Source organism: Durio zibethinus, chromosome 12 (genome assembly GCF_047325235.1).
Source record: "Durio zibethinus cultivar Kanyao isolate XHJ-2024 chromosome 12, ASM4732523v1, whole genome shotgun sequence".
In the NCBI taxonomy this organism is placed as follows: domain Eukaryota; kingdom Viridiplantae; phylum Streptophyta; class Magnoliopsida; order Malvales; family Malvaceae; genus Durio; species Durio zibethinus.
The window spans coordinates 23,369,476-23,389,473 of NC_143173.1; the positions used below are offsets into that span (position 1 = coordinate 23,369,476).

General features: G+C 32.2%; 3 protein-coding genes across 9 annotated transcripts; 2 read left to right on the forward strand and 1 right to left on the reverse strand.

The window, feature by feature from the left end:
- The first annotated feature begins 74 nt into the window (after positions 1-74).
- LOC111296424 (myosin-binding protein 7-like) lies at positions 75-4,318 on the forward strand. 2 transcript variants are annotated; one of them, XM_022890719.2, is made up of 4 exons: positions 103-562; positions 841-2,455; positions 3,393-3,439; positions 3,898-4,318. In XM_022890719.2, exons 2-4 carry the CDS (start codon positions 1,043-1,045, stop codon positions 3,998-4,000), a joined length of 1,563 nt encoding a protein of 520 aa, XP_022746454.2. In that variant the 5' UTR covers positions 103-562; positions 841-1,042; the 3' UTR covers positions 4,001-4,318. The 2 variants fall into 2 exon arrangements, with proteins under 2 accessions (XP_022746455.2, XP_022746454.2); XM_022890720.2 differs by lacking the exon at positions 3,393-3,439 and having other exon boundaries at positions 75-562.
- A 2,598-nt stretch (positions 4,319-6,916) lies between these two features.
- LOC111297940 (arginine-specific demethylase JMJ22-like) lies at positions 6,917-9,820 on the forward strand. Its single transcript, XM_022892549.2, has 2 exons — positions 6,917-8,355; positions 9,345-9,820. The coding sequence occupies exons 1-2, from the start codon at positions 7,037-7,039 to the stop codon at positions 9,583-9,585; spliced, it is 1,560 nt and encodes a 519-aa protein (XP_022748284.2). The 5' UTR covers positions 6,917-7,036; the 3' UTR covers positions 9,586-9,820.
- A 511-nt stretch (positions 9,821-10,331) lies between these two features.
- On the reverse strand, positions 10,332-17,278 carry LOC111297096 (uncharacterized). 6 transcript variants are annotated; one of them, XM_089741276.1, is made up of 15 exons: positions 16,965-17,278; positions 16,661-16,843; positions 16,111-16,169; positions 15,880-16,015; positions 15,677-15,765; positions 15,433-15,586; positions 15,160-15,347; positions 14,724-14,938; positions 14,479-14,577; positions 13,852-13,973; positions 12,886-12,987; positions 11,959-12,068; positions 11,710-11,797; positions 11,231-11,430; positions 10,332-10,741 (listed from the first exon to the last, which is right to left on the reverse strand). In XM_089741276.1, exons 2-15 carry the CDS (start codon positions 16,766-16,768, stop codon positions 10,525-10,527), a joined length of 1,887 nt encoding a protein of 628 aa, XP_089597402.1. In that variant the 5' UTR covers positions 16,769-16,843; positions 16,965-17,278; the 3' UTR covers positions 10,332-10,524. The 6 variants fall into 6 exon arrangements, with proteins under 6 accessions (XP_089597402.1, XP_022747443.2, XP_022747445.2 ...); XM_022891708.2 differs by having other exon boundaries at positions 15,677-15,768; positions 15,880-16,018; positions 16,661-16,808; positions 16,965-17,244; XM_022891710.2 differs by having other exon boundaries at positions 15,677-15,768; positions 16,965-17,243.
- Between the last annotated feature and the right edge of the window lie 2,720 nt (positions 17,279-19,998).

Below are 19,998 nucleotides of genomic sequence, written 5' to 3' on the forward strand. Positions count from 1 at the left end.
GATTACCAGCAAACAACGCGGATTTAACTATCCATCTAGATAAACCACCATTTAACAACGAATCAAGAGTTCTTACAATCATTCGAATCTCAACTGATTTTCATCATCAACTGTCCAAATTTTTTACCTTTTTTTTTTTTGAACTTATCTTTCCAAAAAAATGCTTCCTTCATTTTCGCTTCTGGTCGACACTGTAATAGAGAAAACCTTAAAAAACCAAAAACTCTCCTCCCCAACAAACAACCCCTCCCCCCACCCCCCCCAAAAAAAAAATAATTTTTTTGGGGGTTTCCACTTTCTCCTTTTTTTTTTTTTTTTTTTTTTTTTCATTTTTTCCCTCCTGATTCTATCTCTCTCTCTCTCTCCCTCTTTGATTTTCCTTCCCTCCAAACACCATTTCAGTTGTTATATTTTCAGCTCGGCTTGGTGAGAGGCGATTGATTTTCTTTCAAAGAAGAAGTTTAATGAATTACAAAGAGAAAGGGCTTGATTTTTCTTCTCTGGAGGTTAATTTTCCCGGGAAATTTTGCCTTCTTTTCTCAGCTCTTTCTCAGCTTCCACGGTTTGTTGCATTTTTCCTTCTCTCTTTTCTTGCACTCTCTCTCTCTCTCTCTCTCTTCCCCCCCCCCTCTGTTTCCTAGAAGTTTTCTTTTTCGTTAAGATTTTTCTCGAGAAATGTTTTAGCCTTTGAATGCTAACTGAAAATTATCACATAATTTATCTTTCTTTAGTTAGTAATTTTTAAGAAATTTATTTTCCTGTAAAATTTACGAAAGGGAACTTTAGTTACATATCTTTCATTTTTTTTGTTTAATTTTGTTGTTTTATTGTTTATTTCAGGAACTTTTCTTTGTGATTGATTGATCCAGGAGGAATTTATATAGCCAATGGGGAGTCAAAAAAATAAAGGAGGGAAAAATTCATTGGAGGATCTAAGATTAAAGAGAGGGAGAACATGATTTTTTTTTTCATTATTTTGCGTGTGTTTTTTAAATGTTAGTAAATAATTCGATTGCTTGAGTTTGAATGCATATTTTGATATATGGAGTCAGAAGTATTTTCACCTCCAAGAGATTTGGTGAAATGTTGTGATTGCAGTTGTACTACGTGTTCTTTGATTGGTAATCCTTCGAGCACTTGGCTTCGTTCTGTAAAACGAAAATACGATGAGTTTGAGACTGGAAATGGGTTTTATGTTCCGGGGTTTGATCTTTATTCCAATGCCAGAGTCCAAATTGAGAATGAATGTGCCGCATTGCGGGAGACGGTTAGTAGCCAGCAAGCAGCAATACAGGATTTGTATACGGAATTGGAGGAAGAGAGAAATGCCTCATCATCTGCTGCAACTGAGGCCATGTCGATGATATTGAAGTTGCAGAGAGAGAAGGCAGAGATCCAAATGGAGGCAAGGCAATTCAAGCGTTTTGCAGAGGAGAAAATGGCACATGACCAGCTGGAGATAATGGCTGTGGAGGATCTGTTGTATAAGAGAGAACAGGCTATTCAAGCTCTTACTTGTGAAGTGCAGGCTTACAAGCATAGGATGATGAGTTATGGGCTTACGGAGGCAGAGGCTGAAGGTGAGAAGGATGGACGGATTAAGAATCTGAGTGTGGCTGAGAACTTTGGTGCCCAAGTTGATCTTCCTGCATATAATTATCCACGTCTAAAGTGCAATTTGAATGAGAATCCTGGTGAGGATGTTGAAGATGTTGAGAAATATGCATTCAGCGAGACCCCTCGAGACCACCTGAGGAATCTGGAGCAAAGGATCTATCAAATGGAGAGGAATCCCAGCAGCAGTCAACTGAGTCAGCTGGATGGAGATTTTCCTGGAACAAAGAATATTTTGGAGAAGGTGATAGTCGGTCACTCTCCTAGGCGACCAAGACATTTAAGAAGGTTTTCAACTGATAGTTTAAATTCAGTCCTGGCTAATGAGATTGGTTCAGAGTTTACCGGCGATTCTCCCAGGTTTAACGTTGGTTCTCCCAGGTTGAATACTAGCTTCAAGAAGATGGAGTTCGTTTCAGAAATGGAAGAGATTTCCAGCTCAAGAAGAACGGATAATGATGCTTCAGAATTTGGAGATGATATGAGTGACAGAGTTTATACGATTGACTCTGTCCATAATGGGGTGCCATATAGCGGAACTGCTGAACCCAAACCTGAAGTTGGAATTTTTGATGATTATGCATCCATTCCAAGGGAGACATTGAATATGCCCGAACTCAGTGATCCTGATATCAAGAAGCTCTACATGAGGCTTCAGGCCCTTGAGGCGGACAGGGAGTCAATGAGACAAGCAATAATATCAATGCGAACTGACAAAGCACAGCTAGTCTTATTGAAAGAAATAGCTCAACATTTGTGCAAGGAAATGTCACCAGAAAGACAAGTGACTGTGAGGAAGCCATCTATTCTTGGTAGCCTTCCGTTCATGTCAGTCTTCAAGGTAATCTTTGTTTGCATAAACTACATTTTTTTGGGTATACTTTATATGGTCTAGTTCTTTATTGACAATCTCATATCTGTATATTTTTGCATTGTTGAATTTTATGTTGCTTTATTATTGAAATTTTACAATATAGTTTCTTTTCAACTCTCTCTCTCTCATGCGTCTGTGTGAGTGCTCAGTTATCTGTGAATTAACATTTTTTTTTTAATGATCTCTATGGCAGTCAGAAATGCACTGGCCTTAAGGTGTTTTTCAAGATGAGTTGCATATTTAGGAGACTAATTAACAATGTCTTAGCTTCCTACCTATAGAAGGATGCAGAAATAAGCTACATATAAAAGTACCTTGCTTACATGAAGAACATAAATAATAAAAGCCATCATCTTGTTGCATCTTGTCCATAGGTCATCCCCCACCCCACCTTCATCTTTCATTCTTTGTTGCATCAAATGCCTGCGCTTTCTGTTGACGACTCATATCTGTATTCTGTACTCGTTGACTATGTTTCTACCATTTTCTTATTTCTTTCCTTTACTCATTTTGTCCACTGAACTCTGGTATTATTTTAGTTCCTGCATAGCCATCATCTATTGAAGATTCAAATTTGGGTTGTAACATAGCTACCTTCAATGTTTGTCCAAGTTTGACATGGTAGCAGTTGAATGGAGCAAGCTTTCTTGAACAAGTTTGTTTTTGTACTTGTTTAGTGTCAACTATCTTTGACTTGTTTTATTGAATTTTTTTTTTTTGAAACCCTTCATTTGTACGTTGCTCTTTACATCGATGGAAGCATCATAAACGGAACGTGGGTTAATGTTTCATGTTTAGAGCTATTCTATGTTTTCCATAATCTGATCATCCTTGTATTTCTTTTGATGTATGTCCACTGTGCCACTAAAAAGTTAATTGTATTTTGAATTTTTTTTTCTTTTAGTGGATTGTGTCCTTCTTTTTCTGGAGGCGGAAAGCACGTCGAAGCAAGTAAGCAGAATATGTGTTATATGCATTGTTACTGTTGGTTTTGACATCTTTTAAACCTAACATATTTTGGTTTCTCTGGTTTTTTTAGCTCTATTAAATATTTATCTAAAAGCAAGCATTATTAGGTTAAATCTAAACAATTTATTATTGCATTTTACGGCACATCAAAATCAAAATAAATTATTCTGGTTCAATAAACAAAGAAAGAGTAATGCAGTCTCTTAACATCCATCATTTAAGGCAGTTGCATTTTTAAAGTTAGTCCTGAAACAATAAAGATGCAGGTGCAGGGAGGATGCACTATATATCTTATACTACATATTCTCTTATAGTCTGTTTAATTACTGTATTTTATTTTGAAAATTGAAATTGAAGTTTATCAGAAGATTATATCCTAGAGAAACGGTAATGCTGGTGTTTGATTCGTTTCTGCTCATATTTCTTCTTTAATTATATAGGTACCTGTATGGATTGTCACAAAACAATGTTGGCTTGCTAATGCTGCTGGATAAGGGCCCTCGTCTGAGGCAGTGGAGATGCCTTTCAAGCACACAAGTGTGAAAAGGATTCTTTTACTTCCTTGAAGCTTATAATCATGACTGTGAATGCCAAATGGATTTGATCAAACCATCATGAGTAGACTTTGCATTCATCTTTTATGGATTCCTTCTTGCAGAATTGGTATATTGTGCAGTGTTCTTTTATTTCATTTATTTTTGGGATTGAATACATGTTTCTGCTTGATCAGCAAAACATGGATGCATGTGAGCAAACTCAGCTTATATAATTTGTTGGATATCATCTTGAGGTATGTGTCTATTGTTGATCTCTTCCTGTATATTTCAGATTCATCTATGAATCTCATTCAATTATGGATTATTTATACTTTTCTAATTCAAGCAATGGTTAGTTCCCAAGAGTTATTGATGCAAGCCTCATCAAGTTCTTGTTTTACTTGCGGCTTTTTCCTTTGAATATATATGCTTTTCCTCTTCGAAGAAATATCTTAAAGAACCTTTGAATTTGAAAACTTTGACAAAGTTAATTCTCTTTTGTCAATGCAGGTTCTTTGATTAAGAAACCTTTAATGCTGTATTTCCCCGTCTATCTCTAATAGTAAAGCTTGTTTATTTTAATCCAAACAACATTCCGTTAGCTGCTGTGGTATGTAGGTACTGTAGGATTTTGCTGCCTGATTTTTTATCCAAATAAAGCAGACTCTTCCATAAAACCTAACCCCTCCTTGTAGCCTGTTGCTTCGCCTCCATATTGTATAGGTGTGCTTGTTTTTGGACCATGGCCGGTGGTAGAACACGAGGGTAGGATGCATTATTTATTTGTTTAGTTATTTATATCTGCTTCTAGGTGAAGAATTGATATCTCAAATATGTAATGTTCGTTGATAAGATTGTTGGGAGTTTGGACCAAAGGAAAAGTTTTTTTTTTTTTTTAATTTATTTAAGGTTGTTAAGATTTAAATCCTAATAATTAAAATTAAAAATTCAGTACCTTATCATCAGCTGTTGGCAAAATAAAAGTTTTTGCATGAGTAGTACTTATTGTTGGTAATAAGAAGTAATTGGCATGGCTGGAAAACACTTAAACCACAAATATGTAAAGTTATTCGGTTTTAGGTCATTAGTTAGTCGCTTCTAAATTGCCTGTTTGAATTTTGTCTGTGTAATGTGTTTCTCCGTCCTCTTTTGGACTGTCTTCTGGATTTTGCTTTTGATTTGATTATGGGCACTTTCTTTGCCCCTAAACCAGCCAAACTACGAATACACGAGGAAACTGCCCAGATCATAGCCAAAATCAATGACCCCTTAAAGCAATAATATCATTTCCTTGAAGTCTCCTGTCAAGCTTGTCATAAAACAAAGTACAATTAGAAGTGGGCATAAAATAAATGAAATTGTCTGTTTTGATTGCTGTCTTCTCTTCTATCATTAATGGTGACAAATAAATAATGATGAACCAATTCCTGCTTCTCAACTGTATGGACGAGAGCAACTGAAAGCAAACGACCTACCACCAGCCCTCCAGCAAAGGAGAGAAGAGGGGAATGGAAAGGAAATGATAAACTTTCTTAATAACTTTGGTTAATTTGGTTAGAGGAAAATGACTTACATTTCTCTTTTATCTTATCCAAAATATGGAAGGAAAAGGATGGTAGAAAATTTAATTGATCGGAGTCCAATTGATCTAATTTTGCTTAGGGTTTATTTAGATATTGAGAATAATTGTGGTCGTGAGATTAAGTGAAATTTAATATCGTAATAGTGATATTAAGTAAGTGATAATAATATATATTTGAATGCAAATGATAACAGTAAAATTAGATATAACAATTTATTATTCCACTATTGGAATCTAAATAAAACTTTAAATACAAAACAACTCAAAATCCAATAAAAAAAACTTGGTCCAACTTTTGCTTCATTCTCCCAGATTTTTTCTTAAAGATTTTTCATAATCCCATATGTTGAGATTTATTATTACTTTCTTAAAGTTACACGCTGAACACATTCATATTTAACACGGTCAACTATAATCTTGTTTTGCTCAATATTTCTGACTTCTCAACCCATTTTTGCAACTCTCATCATGATATTTATAAGCTTTAGGTATGTATAAAATACGTAACATTCTTTCAAAATGTATTATACAGAAAAAGCTGTAGCTTTTACAATTAATTAGTTTTTTTTTTTTAATTAGCAGATAAGTTTTTAATAGAATGTATTTACATTACAACTTAACTATAAACTTTTACATTCATTCATATTTTTGTATTAATATATTTAATTTGTAAAGATGTATTTAGCATGGATGCAAAAATCAGAAAATATGTATTTCTCAAATCACACAATGAAATGGTAAAAAAAGAAAAAAAAAAAACACATTAGCAATAGCAAATAACATTGGCTTTTAACTAACAAAAGGATGAATACACTTAAGGCTGCAGCATGATACATACTATTAAATCTTAAAGGAATATATTCAAACTCTAAAGATAGATAATATTATACCTTATGACTTTTAAGTGATAGCATTAAGTAAATCTGAGTTTCAAATCTCAACGCTAATAATTTTTTTTTCAATTCTCAAGTTACGACTTCATGTGTATAAATAAATTAAATAAATTTTTTAAAATAATATTCAACTTATTGATCTAATGATCAAGAGAGCCTTAAGAAGACATGAAGGTTAGGGTTCACTAGCCTCCCCCCTTCTCCTTGTTATATGGTTTTTCCCCCCTTAAAAACCAAAAAAAAAAAAAAAATCTCTTAAGATGATGCAAATAAATATATGGATAGGGTTAACCAGGGTTTAGGAAGAAAAATTCATTGCAATAATTTAGTTTCTTTGGAAAAATAAAATTTGGGCCGGATAATTTCGGACACCAAATGGGCCTTGGTAGGTGGGCAAAGTCTATGGAAGCAAACTGTTCAAAAAGAAATTTCTGTAAATTTTTTTTTAAACTCAGAAGCCATTTCATAGAAAAAAAAAAAAAAACTGTTCTTTCTCACAGCAAAACCCTCATGACACCCTTCCCTCTGCAACTAACAAAGCAACCTCAACAACAAAAAGCCTTAAACAATGCTAAGCTGTAGCAGAAGCTTACTGTCCCAAACCATTAAAAGGAAAACCAAAACCAAAGCTAAGAACAAAACGAAAACCAGACTAAAAACCAACAAAAATATCTCTAGAAAACAAAAATTCATTGCCAAAAACCAGCAGCTTGAAGATAATGAAGAAGAAGAAGAAGAAGAAGAAGGATTCAACCTCAAATCCTCAGCCCCATCACATTCTCATGGGGTTCAGCCATTGGGAAACCTTTATTTCAACCCAGGTTCTATTAATTCAAGAAACACTGGCTTAGGTAATCTTCAAATCCTGTCTGATGAGCTTGTTCTGGAAATTTTAGGCCTTTTGGAAGGAACCCAGTTAGGAGTTTTAGCTACCGTTAGCAAATCCTTTTATGTTTTCACTAGCCATGAACCCCTTTGGAGGAATCTTGTATTGGATAATCTAAAAGGAGGATTTTTGTATAATCGGTCATGGAAAGTTACCTACATTTCTACTTTTTGCCCTTCATTTGATGTTTCCTGGAATAGCCGTTTTTCTGGACTGAGAGTAAAGGATTTTTATTCTGATTATTTGTTTCAAAGTTGGTTATGTGCTAATCTTGAAATGAAACCAGAATGGCTTGAAAGAGATAATATAATTCGAAAAAGAGGGATTAGTTTGGATGATTTTGTGGTGACTTTTGAAGAACCAAATAGGCCAGTTTTGTTGGAAGGGTGTATAGATAATTGGGATGCATTGGGAAAGTGGGATAGAGATTATTTAGTTAATTTATGTGGTGACGTTCAGTTTTCAGTTGGACCAGTGAAGATGAGACTAGAAGATTATTTTAGCTATTCGGATCAAGTAAAAGAAGAGAGGCCCTTGTACTTATTTGATCCAAAATTTGCAGAAAAAATTCCTAATTTAGGTTCGGAGTATGAAGTTCCAGTGTACTTCAGAGAGGATTTGTTTAGTGTTTTGGGCAAAGAGAGGCCAGACTATAGGTGGATTATAATTGGACCAGCTGGGTCTGGTTCATCCTTCCATATTGATCCTAATTCGACATCTGCTTGGAATGCGGTGATCAGAGGAACTAAGAAATGGGTTTTATTCCCTCCTGATGTGGTTCCTCCAGGGGTGCACCCGAGTCCTGATGGAGCGGAAGTGGCATGTCCTGTTTCAATAATTGAATGGTTCATGAACTTTTATGGTGCAACAAAGAATTGGAAAAAGAGACCTATTGAGTGTATTTGTAAGGCTGGTGAAGTTATCTTTGTGCCCAATGGATGGTGGCATCTAGTAATTAACCTAGAAGAATCCATTGCCATTACACAAAACTATGTTAGCAGGTACGCCTTTTTTTTTTTTTCCTTACCTTTCTTTTATTCATTAGTTTATTCCATAGTCTATGAAGACTTACTAACTACAGTCTTTGAGTTTAATTTTCACATTAGTAGCGAAAAATACATCTACTTTGACCTTTTAGAAGCTCATTTGACATCTCGACTTCCGCTAGGATTAAGTGCCCTATTGAAGAAATACATGCAGAATTTAGGAAAAATATTAGCCATTTTTTTGCCATTCCCTCAACATCCTATAGCGTGTAGAATTGGTTATAAATTGAGTCCAATTTTGAAGCTTGGCTTTAGAATATTATAGTGATTGTGATATTCTGAGTGATAAAACAAAGAAGGGTAGCTTTGCCTGGTATAGATATATACAGTAGAGCAGAGGTTGAGTTATTGTTGAAGAAATTATGGTTGTCCTAGCTTACTATTGCTAACAACTATTTAAATTTTGGTAAGGCCATTTTTTTTCTAGTTTGAATCTCCTGCAGCTGGTTCATGAGGCATCTGCAATTATCCAACAAAACAGCAAGTGTTTTAGAGTATTGGAAGAATTCACCACATGGATAACTATCTGTGAATCTATTTCTAGAAGGATGCTTAGAAAGCCCGAGTTGGGCAGCTGTTCTTTGACCATTTCTAATGTCCCATAGCACCACACAGATGCTAGTATTTTTGCCTGATCTTCTTGAGCATCCAGCAATGAACCTTCCCTTGTAATCATAGACGAGGCTATATTATCTTTAATTAACTCATAAATGGTTTGAATGAGACATTACATATTAGAGAACATTAATATATGATAGTTTTGAGTTTTCTATTTTGGGCTGTTCCCTGTGCCATTTTAGTTTTAAAGTTTATAATTCAACTAACAATATTTTTAATTTTTTGATATTTTTCTTCTAAAATAAATATACAAGTAACATATCGTATTATGGGCAGAAAAAGAAAAAAATGACAGATATTTGGTTTTTTTTTTTTTTCTATTGCAGGAGAAATTTGTTGAACGTTCTAGATTTTCTTAAGAAGCCAAATGCTAGCGAGCTTGTTTCCGGGACAAGAGACAGAATAAATTTGTATGAAAAGTTTAAGAATGCTATAGAGGCATCTTTCCCTGGAACAATTGATGAACTGACACTGGAAGCAGAGGAGAAAAAGGCCCAGCAGAAGAAAATGTCTTTCTGGGATTCAGTGACTGATTCAAAGGTAGGTGCTTTCAAGTTTTCTTTCTAAAGGAACAACCGTCAAGGCCACCAGAGAATGACAAGAGAAAAGTATGAATTATTCAAAACAGTTTTGACATTAATTAATTTTACCATGTTGTACTTCAATTCTTTTCTATAGTAACTTTGAGGAGACATACCATTTAAGGACTTCCAATCATGGCTGGTAAGTTGTGTTTTATCTTTTAAAAAAAAATTGAAGTGTCGAAACAATGAGAAAAAGTTTGAAAGGCACATTCAACGTATCACGGGTCTACGTTTTTAATTCTTGGGTTAGAAACATGGACGTATCCTTGTGAGAGATATCAGAATTGAGATGGTTCGGATCAAAGTGAGAGTAAAAGAGTTTATGCAATAAGAGCGTTGCACAATTAGATGTGGAAAATGTCATTGGTCTCGCTTCTGTAAGAAAAAATGGTATTGAAATCTATAAAAGATGAGCCTTCTTCTATTATATCTTTTAAGTTGAAAACATGACATAATGAGTTAATTATATTTTTGATATTTAAATTTTTAAAAATCATATAAATTGATATATACAAAAATAATAAAATGTACAATTTATTCTTAAAATTTTCTTATTTTAGTCCAAAATTTAGTAGTGTTAATTTAATTTGTATAATCATGCTTTATGCATGTCATTTATTAAATAAAAGTCTCAAATATTTTGTTCACAATGGGAAATAAATCACACACTGAAATAGACATAATAGAAACAACAAGGGAAGAGATTCTTCAGAATATAAGTTTGGCAGGTTATACTGGAAATGCGTCTGATGAAACGCATTCTTTATAGGATAGAACAGAGTATTAGGATTTCTCTTAATTACAGTAGATCAAACGAGAATATACAAAGAGCAAATTACAATTAGCAAAAAGAAATCAGGAAAAGCCTCCTCGGTAACAAAATGTAGTGTTTTTTTCTCTAGAGATCATTCGCATGAAAATGTCATACAGGAGAGAGAGACACCGTATATGAACCGTTGCAGTAGTTCAAGCCCTTTACTAAACCTGAATGTAAATAAGGGGAAACAATAGCTTCAGGAATACCGAAAGCAAAGGCTATTTCTTGTGAGTTTTCACCTACTGTGGCTTCACTATCAGCTATCTCACAAACTGCCCCAACAGCAATATTTAAGCCAACAGAAGTATGCTCCGTTGTAAAGCTGAAAACCACCCAAATAAAATCAGACAAATAGGTGAGAGTAATGGCATAGTTTTTTTCGTTGGCCTTTTTTTTTTTTTCAATATCCTCTTCAGGGATTCAGCAGTCATAAACGGGTAGTTCAAAAAAGAAAAGATTTGACACGATATTACAGTATGATTTGTGAGTTAAACAACTTAAACCATTCAGATACCAGAAGTCCAGAATTGCATCTGAAACTTCTTGAATTTGACTAAAAGGAAAAAGAAAAAGATGTACAACTTAATATCATTCCAAACAATAGTTGATGACTTCAAGGGAGTTTTTATCCAAAACAAAGAACAAAAACGGTTCAAGGTTCAATTATTGATTAACTCCGCAGTTGTAGCTAGCAAATTCATTTACAGAATGAAGATCCATTAAGATTACACTTAAATGACCCTATAATTCACGTTAAAAAAATCTGATAGGATGCAATAATTTGATCCAAGGAAAAGGAAGTATATTATACCTTGCTTCAAAGCTTTGCCCTTCAGAGGCCATTACAGCACATATGTTGCTGATAATCCAAGGGGGAATATGTGAATCCTTGATTTCAATGCTATAGCAAAGGCCAGCACATGAAATTGGCATGGAATGACCATCTTTCAAGGTGGATCCTTGGGGAAGAGCAGCACCATGATCAGCTCTTTTAATCTCCATGCATCTAACCTGAACACCAAAATTGACATAGAAACATATAACCAAGTTTTGCAACAAGTGGGAAGAAACTATGATGAAGTTTTCTGTCACTTCTTATTTTACATGACAAGAAAAATATGATGTTTGTGTCAAACAGCTATTCAACGGCAACCTAAAAGTAACAAAGATGTTGTGCACAAGAAGATCATAGCATGTATCAAGGGCAGTGACACCAGATTAGGCGACTGAATAAACAATCAACAAAGGCTAAACAGAGACAAAAATCTTGTCTCTGGCAACACCACTCACCTCTGGAGCAGAAAGAGCAGCATTTTGAAATGGCACAGGAGAATATAATACAGGAACATCCACAGCATTCAAAAAGGTCAAGAAAGATCTAAAGATGGTTACAAAGAAAATGGTCAGATCCAGTGGCAAGAAAAAGCAGACAAAAGGTAAGTATTATCTATTTAAACCTGGTCAAATGAAATCTAGAAACCATATAACTCAATTTATGGAACAACTTATCTTCTGAATAGAAAAATGAAAGGAACTCACCTATAATTTAACAAAATCTCATATAAACCATGTACATTCTGATTTCCGCTGACAGCCAGTAAAGACTGTGGAGTATTATCAACATCAGAGAAGGAATTCATGCGTCGAGTCTGCAGTAATTTTAGCAAATAGTGCAATGAATAATTGAGCACAAGAATCATGAATAGTTATCTCATGATGTTGAGCAATGGGTTGTAATACTTACACCAAGGGGAAAGCACTAGCTGGTTAGAACCGATTTAACTGACCAAAACCACCGAATTTGGTTAATTTTATTCAATTTATTCAGTTTTGGTATTAGTTTAGAGAAAATGGTTTATTCAATTAGTTCAGTTGTTTAACAGTATTCAAAATTGATAACCGAATAGACCAAATTAATTGATCCTATTAATTTATTTTTAATTATAAATACACCAAAGTTTTCTTTTAGTTTAAGCATCCTCTTTAGAAACACACAATCACTGTGGAGATGAATGCGTGGAACCACCATCCTTTAGGTTGTGGGTTTCTAAGAGTGCTTAGTGATAATAAGAAATATTTCTAAACTTATTTTTGAATTTTATGTCACAAGTTAAATAGTACTGATTTAAACTTGAAATTGGGGATACCAACTCAGCAACAGGCAGGAGTGAAAAAGGGGGAACTAAAATGAAAATGAAAGAAGAAACAAGAATAAAGCACATTCAGATCAAAACTCTCTAATTCTAATCCTTTTCAAGAAACTAAAACTTGTTTTATATCAAGCAGTTAACAATTCCAGAATAATAGCAGGTGGAGAAGACCAACTTCTCAGCTGAAGCATCAAACTGATTGTCTGGTTTTCAATGTCTCAAAATACTGCACCAAAAGTCTCAAGATCCTTCCCAGGGTATAAACTCAGTCAAAAGCCAAATCATAGAAACTATCAGTGTAAAAAGATGTACAAACCTGTCCCAAATTATGCTTTTCAATTTCTGAAAGCTCTACCAGATCCTCTGTAGTCACTTGTTCTACTTGAGAACGGCAAAGAGGCATAGAATAAGAAACATCCTAGGAAACATTATTGAAAACCAGTAGAGGAAAAATGACAGCATCAGGCATCAATAAAGCATGAAAATTAATCAAAATGGCTATATAAATGAGCAGCATAGGAGAAGATGAATATATATTTCAAAATAACATAGCCTAAGTACCCAACTGATTGGGGCAATCTATAGCTTCCTGAAAGAGGACTAAATAAATGAAAGGGACATTCTCCTATTCCTCATATACCCTCTTCTGCAGTCACAAGTTGTTTTCAGACTTTAGAAGAAATCCTAAAACCAGTTACTGTTGTATCCGCTTGTGTTTCTAAAACAAGCAAAAATCTGAACTAGCAACCACATAAAGCATAACTGCATGCATGTTTGTAAAGTCAGAAACTTTTCTACATGCTGACATTAGCAAAATTGGTTTTATGTACTCTATCAGTCTGTCAGTTTATCTTTATAACACTGCAATCCAAGCCCCATATCAGTAAAACTGTAGCTAGATGTGTCAAAATTGCCATCTTAATGGTTCTCCACCTCAGCACCACCACTTATTAGGTTATAATGAATTGGTTTAGAGTATTATTAAACAAACTTTAATTTAGATTGCATCTGAAAGTGAAAAAGAAAAAGGAATTTAGGATGATAAATAAGCATTTATAGACCAGAATAATTACTTTCATAGAGCAATGCTGACAAGCTATATGAGAAGCAAACCGCTTGCCACCTTAGAAGTTAATATCACATGACCAGGATAACTTTACAGAAATCTCTAAAAGGCCATGTTCAATACAACTTTCATCAAATACAATTGTCCACAGAATTTTATTGTAATCATGATTACGAGCACTGGCAATAGCTTAACTAGTTATGAGTGGCATCTTACATGTTCTTTCAGTGATGACCTCAAACCTCTAGTTGATTTGGAGATATAAGCATGATATGATCTTCTACTTCTTCCCGAACCATCAGCAGCAATAAACATCACCACAAAATGTGAAGTGCACACTAGAAAGTTTCCAATGTGATCATTACCAAGATATAGTTTTATACTTTCAAAAAACATTAATGTAATTGAGCATTACACTCCATAAAAGTTCATGCAGAATTCAGTCATCAAAAGAAGAAAAGACAATTTGAAATCAAGGACAAAACCAAGTAGGATTTAGAGTCTTCGCAGATCAAGAGGACGTGCATATTTTCTTCTAAAAAATAACTCAGCAACCCATAGCAAATATTATCCCCTGTGTAAGCATATGCATGAGATGGGTATGGTATTTACCAAAAATGTGACTCCAGCAGAATAGAACCGAGCATGACAAATGCAAGCACTTCTGGATTTGAAGTTATGGACATCTGTATGTGCATGAAATATATTACTTAAATGTTCTCATGCCAAGAGAAAACATCATCCATGGAACTTGGTTCAATCAGCAGTGTGAGAAGATTGGAACGTGGTTTCAAAGGTGCACAATAGATAAGGAAAAAGTCATAAGCATGAATAAATATTTACCATAAAAGACGCTACAAACATTTTCACGAAACATATAGTAAAGACTCCGAAATGATTCCTCCCATGCCCCGAGTCGCTTTCTTAAGAAATCCATTTCAACTGGAGAACAAGGGACAACATCAGTTAGATAACTTCAGATAGGAGGAGAAAGAATGGGGAAGGAACATTCTGGGCGTGTGTTTGTTGGTGCACAAATATGGAGGGTTTGAAGAGGGAATTCGACTCAAAAGTTTCATTAAACAAACCTCCATCTGCTGCTGCTGAGACCAATATTGATATGAGAGATGGTGGTAAGGTACATTGAGGATAAATCCACGAATGTAATGCTTTAGAATTCAACACTTGGGATGCCAGTCTGCTTTGTGAAGCACTACTAATATTGGGATCTTCAGATGAACCAAGATGGGATGTAAATTGAGGCAAACCATTATACATACCACACATCATTGACCTATTTAACCTGGAATCACAAAAACAATATGAAGTTATATAAACAAGCAAAATACAAACCCTGCAAAACAAGAAGACAATAACATATGAACAAGGAGGTAATGTAAACAAACATGATTTTATGATATATAATATTATATACAGAGAGAGAGGAACTTATCCCAGGAGTGACCTTATCTTTGAAGTAGAGAAAATATAAAAAAAATGAAGAAAAACAACAGGTTTATTCACCAATTCACTGAGGAGGAGGACACCAATCGCATATAAGTTTTCAAAGTAAAATCCAGAGGAATCTTCTGGCCTGTCACATGGAATTCAGAGCAGAAGTTTCCAGTTGAAAGATCATCAAATTGTTCTGAAGACTCAGGAGGTATATTCGGGATTGCTTGACAAGCAGCTAGTCCTTTCAATGCTTTATCCTACAAAACAATTGGTGGTTTATTTATTAAAAAATAAAAAACATAATTTAAGTAATCAAATCTTGGAGATTATAAATGCACATACTATATCAACAGTTGCCAAGCCTGATAACTTTTGACCCCCTGATGAGAGCTCAGTAACACTAAGAAATGTACCCTGACTACATTTCTCAAGTGTTCGATGGGCATCGAGCACATCATCTTTTGGAACATCAACAGAAGCAACAGAATTCTCTGGACTGCAAAGCAACAACATATGACTATTAAAATCAAAGAATAAATCTACTTATTATGTGCCAAGTATGAGATACTAGGATTGATAGAAATACCATGAAAGTTGTTGCCTTCTCTTGGCAGCCAAATTTGAAAGTGCAGAGATTTTCTTTAGGCTGCTAGGTTGTTCAATTGAACTATTTTCCTGCTAAAGAATAACATAATTGAACAAACGACTGAATTAGTTATAAACTTATGAGTACTAAAAACTTTAGCTGCATCAAGATATTCCGTTAAATGCATTTTCTGGATTAATAACCTTGGCATTTTCTTTTCCTGATAGCAGTTTGAACCTTGATTTCTTGGCAGGATATACTTCATTCATACAGGTGTCAATATATCTAGGATTCCTTGGCAGATCTGGTTTTTTGAGTCCATTATCCATCTCACTAGCACTGCTAATGGAGAAAAGCAAAGTTCCCAGATAGTTGTAACTTAAAAAACAAAAAAGAAAACTTATTGAAAAGAAACGAGGAAGAACGACACTTACCTCGGAGCCAAAGATTTATTAACAAGCTCTGCAATATTCGTCTGCCTTAACTGCTCTCCCTGATAAGTAAACATTTATTATAAAGCATACAACTAAACTACAATTCCCCAGAGAGCTTAACTAAACTGTAGTCCAATTAGCATTGGCTCCTCCAAGTATTAAACTAAATAATTTAAACATGTTAAATAATATAACTAAATAATATAAATGAAAAGATTAAATATCACACTTATAGCTTTAATTTGGCAGAATTAAGGTAGACTTAAAGCAGTGAACTATTCTCTCAAATTAAAAATAAAATAAAATAAAAGATTTTATTGATTGATTAATGAGAACAAAAAAAAAAAAAAAAAAAACTAACTAAATGCTAGAGTAACAACAAATTTATCTCTTTGGATAATAGCACCATAGCATTGTCAAAAAAAAATCCTGCCCCCTAAACAATTACAATGAACTCAATCATATTCATAACAGATAAGGTAAACCGAAATGGCAAATCGCAACGATGCTAGTACGAGTTAGAGGATAAAAAAGGAGAAAAAAGCAATACTCTGAGTTCCGAAGGGGTCTTCCTTTTAACTGTTGGACCAACTTTAAGAGCATCCCCGCCAATTTGTAGCGAGGTAGAAGTTAAGGCACCATGGGCTACCTTCGCCATATTCGAAAGTCGGCTCGAACAATAGCCACGACTCCTTTGCCTTGGAATAGCAATAGCAATACCAGCAATTATGCCCTTTTTTCAATTATTAAAAAAAAAAAAAAAAAAGCAAATCATCGAACAGAATATGTGCATTTTGCTGCTGATAAATTCAAATAAGAAAAATAGATTGCTGACAAAGATTTCAATGTCTTACCTCTATGAAGAAAAAATCACGAAGATATGCATCGGTAAGAGAGCCGAGAGAATCTGGGCATGCCCTAATTGGATATGAATCTAGGGTTTTGAAAAAAGGATTTTGCTCTGCCCAAAACTAAATGAAATGTTTAGGGCAAAATATGGAGAGAGAGAGAGAGAGAGAGAGAGAGGGCCTGAGATATTGCGCTGAAGTGGAGACAGTGAAAAGTCTTTTATGAGTTTCATGGATTTTTCTTTTGGTTTTGAACAATTGGTTTCCCTCCTGCAATTGACGGCGTTAGTCGATCGTTTTTAATATGGCAGACTGCCGTTAGTGTTGAAGGACGGTGGTTCTGGTTTGGGAATGGGAGCGTAACTCGCTACTAAAGTTGCCACGTGGCTCGCTTTGCCTACCTTGGGAACCTACTTGGTAAATTTCCGAGGACTTAGCCCCATTTTGCAATGTACTGGCCCTTTTTGTTTAATTTAAAGGCCCAATATTTTTTATGCTCTTTTATACAACAAACTAGCTTTTATTTTTTAATTAATTTTAATTTTTTATATTATCTTAATAAAAATATATATAAATTTTTATGGATCTATTAAATATAATCATACATTCATAAATGATAAGTTACAATTAAATGATAATCTAAATATAATATATTATGAATAATACTGTTCTTTTAAAAAAAATCTAAACTTTTATAAATTTTTCAAAAATTATAAAAATCCTTTCTTTGCATAAAAAAAAATATTTTTTCTTCAATTCATTCGCTAAACACTACAAATTTTATTTTCACTTCTTTTCTTGTTCGATAAAAAGTCAATAATCAATTTTTAACTAGTTAAGATTAATAATTGCTTTTATAATAATATTGATATGAATGTATATATATATCATTTGATTAATTTGTGAAATATATTTTATAATAATAGAATATTTTTAAACTATTGAATTATAATATTATATATATATTTGATTGAACAACAAATCACAATATTATTAATTTGGTTATAACCATTTACTTTTTATTAGTTTTTATTTTTTCTATACTTCAAGTAATTATTACACAAATATATTGGCCTAACAATTATTTCTATGCCAACAGAATAAAATTTTTTTTTTTAGATAAGAGGAAAATAATGATTTTTTATGTTATGCTTAAAAATATATTATTTTTTAAATAGTATTTATTTTTAATAATTTTTAACATAATTGATAGAATTTTTTTTGTGGGTCAGATATGATAGTGAATTATTTTTCTCATAGCATCCGTTGTAGACAAAGAAAATCGATAATAAAAAGTGCTCCAAAAGAAAATAAAGAATATAAGTTTATATATTAATTTTTTAAAATTAAAAATATACAATAATAAAATATGTTAATGAATTAACAAAGAATAAAAAAAATAAGAAATAAATAATATAATATAATATGAAAAGTTAATTATAATCAATTTAAACAAAATTTTAAAAAAATAATGAACTAAAGAGAAAGAAATAAATTAACTAAATATTATATAATATAAAAATATTTGAATTAAAATATAAATAAAACATTATATTTGTTCCTAATAACAAAAACATGCTTTTATCTAACTTCTTTAACAATATTTAAATGTCTCATCTTTTTTTTATTACTTTAGTAGCTTTTATCTAACTTTTCTAACAATATTTAAATGTCTCATCTTTTCATATAAAGATGTAAACTTTTATTACTTTAGTAGTACATGCTTTATAATCAATAATTCATTAACTTAGAGTCAACCATCTTATAAGTTGTAAATAAATTCTAACACTTTGTCAATTCAAATTCCAATTTATTTTTTTTGTTTAATTATTAATTTTAATATAAACCATAATTGAGGAGTAATAAAGGTAGAAAATTAATTGAATTGTTTAAGAGTACAATTTCACTTCCATTTCTTTCTAATTTTTGTTAATAAACCATAACCGTCAAATTAAAAAAAAAATTTATCTTTTTCAAATTCTAATTATGATAATAACAAATAAAATAATTTTGATTTGAATGGGGTAGTTTCCCTTATGCTCTTTATTTTCGTTTTCTACTTTTAATTTCAATAGATAATAATTTATTAAGCACACACACATACACACACACACACATATATATATATATATATATTTGGAACCATGATTAAATTGAAAAAATGGTAAATTAAGATTTAATATATTTGAATTTAAAATTTATGCTATTTTCAATTTTTGATAGATTTTGATTTGATTGAAATAATTATCCAAAAATATTAAATTTAAATAATTTATTAAATAGAATTATTTGGCAAAAAGTAAAAAATTTATTAAGTATATATATTTGAAACTGTGATTAAATTTAAAAAGAAAATATAAATTATGATTTAATATGTTTGAATTCAAAATTTATGTAAAATTTTCAATATAAGATAGATTTTTATTTAAATTTAAATAATTATTCAAATTATTTAAATTTAAATAATTTAATAAAGAAATTTATTTAATAAATAAAATAATAAAAGTATTATCTTATGTGTCATTAAAAGAGACTAACCACTTAAGCATTTACATAAGCAATTTTTATCATGTAATTATATATATATATATATCAATATCGGTCAATTTATAAAATAAAATGAAATGCATATCAATTTAAATTACAAACATGTTTATGATATAAATTATATTTTATGAATAATTAATTTAAATTTATTTAATTTTAATAAATTTTATTTTATTATTAAAATTATCATTATTAATGAAATACAATTATATTAATATTAGTATATGTTAAGATATGAAAAATAAATAAATATTTTCAAATTTTAAAAATTATTTAAATAAAAAATTTTTATCTTGCAACAACCCACAAACAAACAATTTTTAAAAATCATACTTTAAAATAATTATTTTTAATTTATTATTTATAATATTTAATTAAATAAATATAATTTGTTCTTTGCATAAAAAAATTAAAAGAAAAATCAACTTACATAGATATTAAAACTAAAATAGAACCTCAACATCCTAGAAGTGCCATATATTTTTGAGAAATA

Coding starts and splice junctions, on each gene's coding strand:
- LOC111296424 (XM_022890719.2), top strand. CDS start 1,043: ATGGAGTCAGAAGTATTTTCACCTCCAAGAGATTTGGTGAAATGTTGT. Junction 2,456..3,392: donor CGTTCATGTCAGTCTTCAAG/GTAATCTTTGTT, acceptor TTTTTCTTTTAG/TGGATTGTGTCCTTCTTTTT. Junction 3,440..3,897: donor CGGAAAGCACGTCGAAGCAA/GTAAGCAGAATA, acceptor TTAATTATATAG/GTACCTGTATGGATTGTCAC.
- LOC111297940 (XM_022892549.2), top strand. CDS start 7,037: ATGCTAAGCTGTAGCAGAAGCTTACTGTCCCAAACCATTAAAAGGAAA. Junction 8,356..9,344: donor ACACAAAACTATGTTAGCAG/GTACGCCTTTTT, acceptor TTTCTATTGCAG/GAGAAATTTGTTGAACGTTC.
- LOC111297096 (XM_022891708.2), bottom strand. CDS start 16,768: ATGGCGAAGGTAGCCCATGGTGCCTTAACTTCTACCTCGCTACAAATT. Junction 16,019..16,110: donor AATAAATCTTTGGCTCCGAG/GTAAGTGTCGTT, acceptor TTTCTCCATTAG/CAGTGCTAGTGAGATGGATA. Junction 11,431..11,709: donor CTGCTCTTTCTGCTCCAGAG/GTGAGTGGTGTT, acceptor TTTGGTGTTCAG/GTTAGATGCATGGAGATTAA.